This window comes from Pungitius pungitius, chromosome 10, assembly GCF_949316345.1.
Source record: "Pungitius pungitius chromosome 10, fPunPun2.1, whole genome shotgun sequence".
Classification (NCBI taxonomy): Eukaryota; Metazoa; Chordata; class Actinopteri; order Perciformes; family Gasterosteidae; genus Pungitius; species Pungitius pungitius.
Genome location: NC_084909.1, coordinates 6,208,833 through 6,218,649, shown reverse-complemented (window position 1 = coordinate 6,218,649; position 9,817 = coordinate 6,208,833). Strand labels below are relative to the sequence as shown.

General features: G+C 44.2%; 2 protein-coding genes across 5 annotated transcripts in view; one reads left to right on the top strand and one right to left on the bottom strand.

Moving 5' to 3' along the window:
* Nucleotides 1-58: 58 nt before the first annotated feature.
* On the bottom strand, nucleotides 59-1,928 carry LOC119229025 (cytochrome c-b). The gene is made up of 3 exons (XM_037489108.2): nucleotides 1,674-1,928; nucleotides 917-1,093; nucleotides 59-810 (listed from the first exon to the last, which is right to left on the bottom strand). Exons 2-3 carry the CDS (start codon nucleotides 1,086-1,088, stop codon nucleotides 665-667), a joined length of 318 nt encoding a protein of 105 aa, XP_037345005.2. The 5' UTR covers nucleotides 1,089-1,093; nucleotides 1,674-1,928; the 3' UTR covers nucleotides 59-664.
* A 1,719-nt stretch (nucleotides 1,929-3,647) lies between these two features.
* osbpl6 (oxysterol binding protein-like 6) overlaps nucleotides 3,648-9,817 on the top strand; it is a 25,890-nt gene continuing 19,720 nt past the window's right edge. For 2 of the 4 annotated variants that reach the window (XM_037489103.2, XM_037489100.2), the window contains exons 1-2: nucleotides 3,651-3,860; nucleotides 8,914-9,161. In XM_037489103.2, the coding sequence (XP_037345000.2) occupies nucleotides 9,015-9,161 (147 nt within the window). In that variant the 5' untranslated portion in view covers nucleotides 3,651-3,860; nucleotides 8,914-9,014. Of the gene's footprint in view, nucleotides 3,861-4,566; nucleotides 4,590-8,913; nucleotides 9,162-9,817 lie in introns of those variants that run through there. The other 2 variants (XM_037489101.2, XM_062565106.1) reach the window with 2 other exon arrangements.

Below are 9,817 nucleotides of genomic sequence, written 5' to 3'. Positions count from 1 at the left end.
CATCTTTAAACGAGGACAGCATTTGTTACCCAAGTACAAGTTTCCAAATTCCAATGAGTAAAGCTAGAAATAAGTCACTTTATTTAGAGGGAAAAGCTCATTCCGTCTGAAGAATATATTGCTGTAATTTGGTTCAGAAACCTAGAGGGAAAAAAACTGTATAAAGAACAAAAACAATACCAGCCTGACATGACCATTCAGTATTTTTCTCCAAAGATCCCAGTATTTTTCTCAAAAACCCCAAACTGAGGAAGGATTTACTTCTAGCAGCATGTTGTCTAACACATTAGAAAAAGAAAAACATTTATTTATCACATTAACAGTCTCATCATTAAAATTGGAAGCAAATATGTCATTCAGTGCTAGAAATCAATAATAATCAAGACAGCTCGATGATACCGAAATACCTGAACAGCGAGCAAATACAGATTTAAGCCCCTACATTTGTATGAACAGTAGGTTTTAATAATTTATGCTAGAAAAGGAACCTGTTAAAACCAGGGGATATCACGCTCTGCACCACAAGTGGAGGATCACAAACAGCTGTGACGAAGATGGGAAGATGAGAAGTATGCCGATACCAGCATTCTCGATTTTGACAGAAAGACACGTGCTGGCAAGCTCAGTGCGTCGGGACACAAAAGACGCGCCAGCGTAGAGTTCTTTAGGAAGTTGCGGACTTCAGGTACGCTATGAGGTCAGCTCGTTCGGTCTTCTTTTTGATGCCAGCGAAGATCATCTTGGTTCCTGGGATGTATTTCTTGGGGTTCTCCAAATAAACCATCAGGGTCTCATCGCTCCAGGTGATACCTGAAATCAAAGTGAGTAGATAAAAAAATAAAAAAAATGTTTACGCCACACAGCATTGTTTTTGGACTTTTTTTAAAATCCTGTAAAACACCCACAATGCATTTACCTTTGCTTTTGTTTGCGTCGGTGTAGGAGAAGCCCTCTGCTTGGCCTGTTTTGCGTCCAAACAGACCCCAGAGGTTAGGCCCCACCTTGTGCTTTCCGCCCTGATCCACAGTATGGCACTGCGCACACTTCTGAACGAAGACCTTCTTGCCTTTGGCAATGTCTTCAGGCATGGTTTCTTTGAAGAAAAAAAAAACCAAAACATTGATTTACATTGTGAATAATTGTGTTGTTTTATTTCCGCTGGCCGCAACCGATTAAAGGCAACTGCGGTACCCCCATTTGGCCACTAGGGGGTCAACGTTGCGTAACCTGGACCCGGCATTGTTACAAAACCGTCTTGGGTAACTTTACAGTTTCTGTTAATACGCGAACCGTAACATAACTTTACACCTTCACAAGTTTACTGTATGCGTGAAGTGATTAACTTAAACAAGGAAAAGCCCGCATTCTGTATATTACACCGACCCACGATCAGATCATGGGATTTACCAATAAAAGTTTAAAAACGTACAAAAGGGAGATATGTAAAAAAGACCGGATGTACTTGATCTTTGACACTTTTCCCCCAATGAAGTGAAAACCGCTTTTAGATTTAAAACGAGAAGAGTTTGATTTCGCCGGAAACCACGTAACGCCGGCTGGAGACCACGTTGCCCACCGAGTGGAAGCCCGGCAAAGATTTAAGTCGCGTGGACCGATAATTCCCGGGAAACTACGACCCAAGAAGTTTGACATCGTCAAGATGAACTTCTTACCTGTTCGTCGCGGGTTTCTCAGCTGACTTACTGGGATGTAATTCCTTAGCTTGCGTTCTCCCGGCAGCTCAGACACGAGTGACTCTTCTTACGTGCTTCCCTCCTCGTGAAGTTACTCGCGTTGAAACGTCATCAGTCAGCTGACCTGTTTCGTCATCCTCAGGACACTGTTTGAAAACTCTTATCAATCTTATCAATTCCACTTGCGTAATGGAAAACCTCCACGTAGTAATCGCATCAATCTACCATGAAAAAAAAACTATTAAGAAAAAAAAGAAAAAGGTCATTTGCAATTTTACGGATAATGTAAATCAAATCGAGTCCTGTCGTTTTGCTGGAATTGACAGCAGAAAATGTGTCACCTTGAAAGGTGAGTAAGTATCACCAATTTCTTTCCATCTAGCATTAAATCTGATCCGATCCCCCTGTTGTTATTCAGTAGAAAGCTTTGGAATTGGAATGTCCACAACGAGGTTTCTGAGGAAAAGCTTCGACTGGGAAAAAACTTGAAAAAGCAACAATGAAATCAGATACCCGACCCCTTTGACACGGACACGGACAGATGGGAATAGTTTATGGATACTCTTGCCCATACACTGCGACTCACGTTACTTATAATACTGGATACTCTCCATCTCTCAAGTTACTTACATCAAATATGTCCTGCTATGTGGGAAAAGCCCAGTGGCCACGTTTCCACTTGGCTTTGCACGTGTCAAACCCTCACACCGTTAACACTGTGCCCATTCGAGACTTCCACAAAACCAAATGGGATGCATTAATACTCATTCGCCTTCTACTCTACATTCAATATAAAGGCCAAGGATGTATCATCTTTTCTCACCTCTTAGGTGCATTTCTTTCTGGGCACAGAAGGGGGACTATGATTGACACATAATGTCATTACACTGAAATATGTCAGCATCCATCTTCTGTTTTCTATATTCACGTTTTTTGTCTTTTTTTTATATGTAAGGTAAGGCAACAGTCAACTTAAATGCAATCAGTAAACGTCATTGAGTAAGTATTAAATGCTGAAACCTAATGGAGTAGAGCATTAAACATAAAATTACCCAACCCCTCAACTTGCATCTGCAAGTAAAATATGAATTGTGTAGGAAGCAATATGCAATATGTCAATGTAAAAGTAGTATTGGCTGCAAAATGGTATGTATTATTGTGCCCTTGGTCGACATGTATCTCATTGGAATTGATTTGTACGTTGTTGGCTAGAACAACCAATAACAATGCATTATGTGTTATACAATTAAATTGTTTTGAAATGTTTAATCTAAACTGTAAAGAATTACAGAAAATGGAGTAAAGCGTGTTAAGTAAAATATGTTGGAAGGCAGTGTTGTACTTTAGTGCAGTCAAAGACACTACTTATATTCGTCTCTGCACTACTGGTGCTGAGGAATGCTAGAGAGCTGTTGCCAGGCAACAATACAGTCCTGAAAAAATCCTGGGTAAAACATTAAAAGGTTTAAAGTGAATACAATTGTCAGAGCTGCTGACTTTCTTTTAAATGCAACATTCACACCCACTGCCTATTATTTGTAATTATTGATATGGAACACACTATCACAGCACTTGCACCCAACAGGACCTGTGTTGAGTTCATCAGTAGCGCCATGTTATTCCGTCACATTGTCCCATCAAGAAACCAATCTAACCAGGAGAGAGCCAGATCTCCACCTTCGAAACAATTGCGCAGTCCGGGTCCGCGGTGGCGTGACTCCAGCTCCGTGTCGTCCGACCGGCCCGCAGCCCGCAGTCCGCCGCTCTCCATCAATCCGTTCCTGCGATTCGTTCCCGCTCAGAGCCGATCTTGCTGCAGGGAGGAGCGAGCGGAGCGGAGCGGCGCCACTGCTGCCCGCATTCAAGGAAGCGGGCGAACACCGCGCTCCCACCTCCGCCCCCCCCTCACCCACCCACCCCTCAACTTTACGTGATGTTCTAGCCCCCCCCCACCGTGCACCGATCGCACTTAACAACAAGACGTATATACGCGTCGGTGTGGATCTTAATGGAAGCCGTTGGTATTTTTGAGAAGCCGGGTATCTCTGCCCAGTGAAGGGAGACCAACCCCCCCCCCCCCCCCCGCCAGCCCGCCACCTCCTCCTCCTCCTCAATTGTGTCCTGCGCCAAGAACCGTAAAGACATGGTCAGCACACGGCTTCTGTGGTAAGGCAATACGCTTGTTATTTCTTATTTTTACTCGCGCCTCTCTTTCGAACAAGCGTGTCACACGAGAGTGCGGCCCCGTCCGGCGGTGAGTGGACGCTGGAGCCCCGCCGCGCTGGGCTCCAGCATCTCGTCCTTGTCGCTGTATCTGCATCCCGAGCGGATCACCGAGGAGGACCAGTCGGACATTACTAGCGTTACCTAGCTACCGCTGACTGAGCTAACGCTGAGCTAGCTAGCTAGCTAGCCTGCCCGCTAGTCCGCCGACACAGGGGGGGGGTAGGACGGAGATGACCGTTCGGCCGCGTACCCGGACGTGCCCGCAAGCCGTCGTCGGCATCGGGGACCCCTGGAAGGATGGACGCCGTGGCGTTATTCGAGCAGCTAGCGTTACACGGTGTGTGGCGGACTTCGACGAGGTGGACGTAATGCGTCACTGACACATTCACCTCTTCTTTTTCTATTTTATTTTTTTAAATAAAACCGAGCTACGTGGTTTACCCCCCCCCCCCCCCCCTCTCTCTCTTCCGCCTCCTCCCCTCCCGAGGTCCCCATTAGACCGGCGTCTCTTCGTAAGATCTGGAGTGCTATTTCGTGATCTCCGCTCGTGATCCTTCATGTTCCACTCGTGACGTGTTCAGCGCTGAGATGCTAACTAATTGAAAGTTAGCCAACTTCTAGTCACTCCGCGACATCTCCCCGTCCCCCCTCCTCTCTCCTCAACTGAAGGTCAGACAGTGACTTTGCGGTCGTTTGAAATCGCATCAATTAAAGAAAAGCCATAGGGACGTATTTGTGGTTTCTTTTATTGATGTTGCTTTGATCAGCAGTGATTATTGATTTCTGATGTTAAATTTTTTTTTTGCCAGGCCTGGAGATATCCCTCCAGCTGAAGATGTCCCTGACCCGGTTTAAATAAACAGAGTCATTGCAGAGCTTTATGTGCCTGTTTGGGGATGCAGCAGCACAGTGATGCTCCAAATACGAGGCTTATTCTCTCTTTTTTGTCCATGTGTCATTAATATTGACAGCGAGGAGTCAATCCAATGATTGCACAGTTCTTTCTCGTAGCGGTTCGATATCTGGCTTTAAGGCCTCTGTATCTACTAAATGCTCTGCTTTGTTTACGCAATACTAGCTCCTTGAGGATGGTTCATTCTCTGTTATGTTTAGGTCATTCTTAAATGATTTTGTTTTCTAGTGGTGTAATACCCAAATGTATAGAGCGAACCGGTGTGGATGTGATATTCTTAGTTTCTTAACGTTATACCTTGATTGGCTCTCCATCGACACTCCTTTTTAACACACAACACAAGGTCAGCCAAACAACAAATGTGGTTCACGCACCAGGCAACAACAGACAGGATCTGAGCAAGAATTCCCTGCCAACATTTCAGTTCCTAACAGAGCCCAATATGGGCACCACAAGTCAGTCAGTTCTTTAAAAGTATTGCAGGGTGAAACTCGGCTGTACCTCGATGATGTAATGCGTGCAGCGCAGTGTGAACTGGCTGTGTCCAGTTAGTGTTGTTATCAAAAAAAAAAAACAAAAAAAAAAGATGGGCTTACTTTTTAAAGAGCTGGGCTGCCCACTGCTTCCAGATGTCACACCGGATCTGCAGCCTTTTTTTCTTTTTTTGCACCCAGGTAAACTGATCAATATGCATTAGCGGTCTTAAATTCTGGCAACAGTTGTGCTCAAAGCTAATGTAACATAATCTTAGCACACAGGTCTGCTTTAGTTGGCTACTTTAATTATGCAGCAGGGAGGTGGGAGGTGGGGGGGGGGGGAGTGCTGGTCGATAATGTGACGTTCTGGGTGGATTGGATGCGGTGACGGGCCGAACACGAGCGTCTTCTCGGCCCTGTCGCCATCCCGCTTCATCGTACTACGTGTTTGCGGTGATGAGCGAGGCCGTTAACATTCGCCTGGCATCGACGTAGTAAGGGATCACTCGCTGTGTTCCTGTTGTATTGGTTTGTTTTGCACAAATCTCAAGTTTATTTTCTTCATCTCTCTCAGCGGCTCAGTGTTGCTCGGCCTTGCTTGACCCACATCAGAACAGATTATAGTTTACTGCTTTACTCGTGATACTCTACTGATCCCTGGGGGAGAAATCTGACTTCTTTCTCGCCGCCACCTCTTGAGGTCACGCCGCGCATTCTGCCCCATAAAGCCTTGCAGCTTGAAGGAATTTAGCATGTTGCTCAAAAACATTTTGGTAGAGCAGATGACGGAGGGTTGGCTCTGTGCCACCCTGCTCGGACTTTATGATGGTCGTCACAACTTTTTTTTTTTCTGTGGACGCTCAGTTTCATCATTCTTATGCTTACAGATCTTGTTTGCAGCCATATTTCTGGAACATACAGATCATCTCTTTGACAGCGCTCCAAAAACCTTTTCTGTTGCATGAAATGAGGGAAATGAAACTAGTTATGGGTGTTCATTGCTAAGAGGACTCTTTGGTTGAATGAGGTGAAAGGGAAGTGAAAGTGTCCTGCTTATAAGGACATTTCACACACATGGAACCACACAGCTACAAGGATAGGTGTGTGTGTGTGTGTGTGTGTGTCCTCCTGCATCGCTCTTCTCCGTGTTGTCATGTAGGGACGAGTTTCTTCATGGTGGAAGTGACGCTACAACTCAAGCTTTCAAGCTAGTTTGAACAAGATGGCAGTAAAATGTTTGCTTTAAAGTCCGTCTCCCTTCTGCTTCCTTATTACAGCGAGCCGTATGGATCTATTAAATAGGCTAAGTGGAATATTTGGCTTAAGACAAGCCAGGGATTATGACGTTGCTGGAGGATCTGAATAATAGATTATAGTGTGTTGCGATGTGAGAGTGCACACTCTCGGTTCGGTGGACAAGGGGAGTTCCTCTTGAGCCCGTGGGAGAGCCTGAGAGACGCACACCGCAGACAAAAAACACGGTGCTCCAGAGCTCAATGCAATGCCTGAGTGAACACACACACACACACACGTATCTCTGCGTGTTGATAATATTGCGCCGCCTCGGTAGTATTTATCTGTCCTTCATATCCGGTCTCTGGCTTCGTCTAATGGACATTATAATGATAATGTTATGTAATTAATTATGTAATTTTAGTCAAAACAACACGTAGAACGTCCTCTGAATTTTGGACTCCATATGAGGCTTATTCAGGGTAACAAGTGACATCATTACCTCTTATTCAGGGTAACAAGTGACAATTTGAACATCACGTGAAGTCGTGTTGTTCAAATTCAGTCCAAAACCCAAATATCATCATTGTACTACTACAGAAGACCAAAACAAGTTGTCACAATCGTCACGATTAAGAAGCTATAGCAACAAATCCTTTTTAATCAATTATTAAAACGGTATCTTCTCAATCCGCGATGGGCTGTGTAGTACACATAATATTGTATGGCAGAGTAGTTACTCACAGGGTGACCATTCTGCTTGTAAAAATACACCCAATGAATTCTGCATTTTTTTTTGTTGTACCCTTACTACTCCGATCTGTTTCTGCATGTTGTCAAGTGTCATTCCCAGATGTCACAACATCAACATTGAGGTATTCGATGAAAGCTATTTGTCTTTGTAAAAGTCCAATAGCATCTGTTGTATCTCAGCAAGTGTCCCGGTTTAAAATGAGAACTAAATTAAACCGTGCTTGTTAATCTGTTTGTTTTTCACTATCTCGCAATCAAAGTGCGTTGTGTGAGCGCCAAGACTGACAGCAGAGACGATTACACGCGTGGCTCTCAGCACGGAGCGACTGATGACTAAAACGAGCACTCCACCTCGCCATCCTAGGCTTTACGTAAGGTTAACCGGAAATTGTAAAACTAGTATATTTCCACAAAGGATGCTACATGATGCATGTTGTTATTTCTGGGGCCTCAGCTTGTGTTGATAAAAAGTTACTACATTAGGGGGGGGCAGTTTAATAGAGCAATCTGCCATCTTTATGTAAACCGAGTCTAGTGTCCTTTTTACAAAGATGGATGGTTGCAACCAACGATTATTTTCATTATCAATTTATTTGCAAAATATTTTTTATTTAGTCTGATTATAGCCAGTGAAAACTGCTGTGGCAAAAAACTCCACAGTAATAGTTTATTGAATGACTTGAGTCTGTGGTAGAATTCTATTTCATTATTATCATATAATTCATATAATATCATTGGGCAACAAATCCAAAACAATCTCAACATATTGTAATTCAGGTGATACCCCAGATACCCCCCCCCCCCCCCCCCAACCTAAGTCCTTCTCATCAGACCGCTCAGGCTCTGTGCTTCATGCAGTAACCTCTATGAGCACTAGTGACACCTTTTGAACATCATCTTTTTAAATGACATAGTGGAATTTAAAACTCTAGCGAGTTATAATATCTGTATCTGTATATCTACATATTCAGGGATGGATAGACAATGCTGCCAATACTTAAGCCTACTGCCACCCTACACCTCATGGATGCACTACAGCAGAAGGCGAAGAATACGCTGAATATGTAATCGTGAAATCTTTGCCCAACAATGCCAAAAATGAACGGCCATGCCAGGATTGAATGAGTTATGAAAATAGCCGCCTCTAACGATTGTTGCGCCTCTACGAAGATGTGCCGTCGGGTTTTAAGCAGTGTGTGTTAAGGCGTTTGGTGGCCGTGCACAGGTAGAGACTTGCGTCGACGTAGTAGAGCTGGGAGCCTCGGCCCGTGACTCGATCGGTCGATTTAATGCGATCCAATATCTCAGGTTTCAACGATCTTAAATGAGAGGATTTACTGCACCCATTTCATAGCAAACAAAATGAAAGGCTTGCCCCGTAATACACATATAATGAGGAAAATCTTTTTTAAAAAAAAGGCATGCTTCAAAGCTACCCAGAGCATCTGTGAGTCGGATTAACATATTTAAATTGATGGAGGACTGGTATTCATTCCGTCAAAGAGTAAACCAGACCAGGACTCGTTTGATGAATGACGGCGTGGACGCACAACGAGGGAGGCAAAGAATGCGTGGTAATCCTTAACCTTTTCTTGTTTTTGCTCTGTTTTTTTCCCAGATGAACATCAAGCAGTGAGTGTGCGATTCTTTCCAGAGGATGGCCCTGATCCGCGGGGCTCAGTGTTGAGCGAGGTACGCAGAGCCGCCCGGTGCGCCGACATGTCGCACCACCAATACTACCAGAGAGGCGTCCACGGCCGCACCTTGAGCACAGAGGAGAGGAGCTCCCCGCCGGTTCTCAAGGCCTCCACGCCGGTTCACAAGAGCGCCTCCTCCTCCTCCTCTTCCCAGCGCGACAGTCGGCAGGTAACTGCAAGCAGTTACAACCATTGTGCTATGAATTAGTTGTCATTGTGTTTTATAACCTAGTCGTCATTGTGTTATTACCTAGTCGTCATTGTGCTATGAACTTTTAGTCATTGTGTTTTATGACCTAGTCGTCATTGTGTTATTACCTAGTGGTCCTTTTGCTATGAACTTGTCGTCATTGTGTTATTACCTAGTCGTCATTGTGCTATGAACTTTTAGTCATTGTGTTTTATGACCTAGTCGTCATTGTGTTATTACCTAGTGGTCCTTTTGCTATGAACTTGTCGTCATTGTGTTATTACCTAGTCGTCATTGTGCTACGACCTAGTCAGTGTTATTACCTAGTCGTCATTGTGTTATTACCTAGTCGTCATTGTGCTATGAACTTGTCGTCATTGGATTTTATGACCTAGTCGTCATTGTGCTATGACCTAATCGTCATTGTGTTATTACCTAGTCGTCATTGTGCTATGACCTTGTTGTCATTTTGTTATGAACTAGTCACCATTGTGTTTTATGACCTAGTCGTCATTGTGTTATTACCTAGTCGTCATTGTGCTATGACCTAGTTGTCATTTTGTCATGAACTAGTCATCATTGTGTTTTATGACCTAGTCGTCATTGTGTTATTACCTAGTCGTCATTGTGCTATG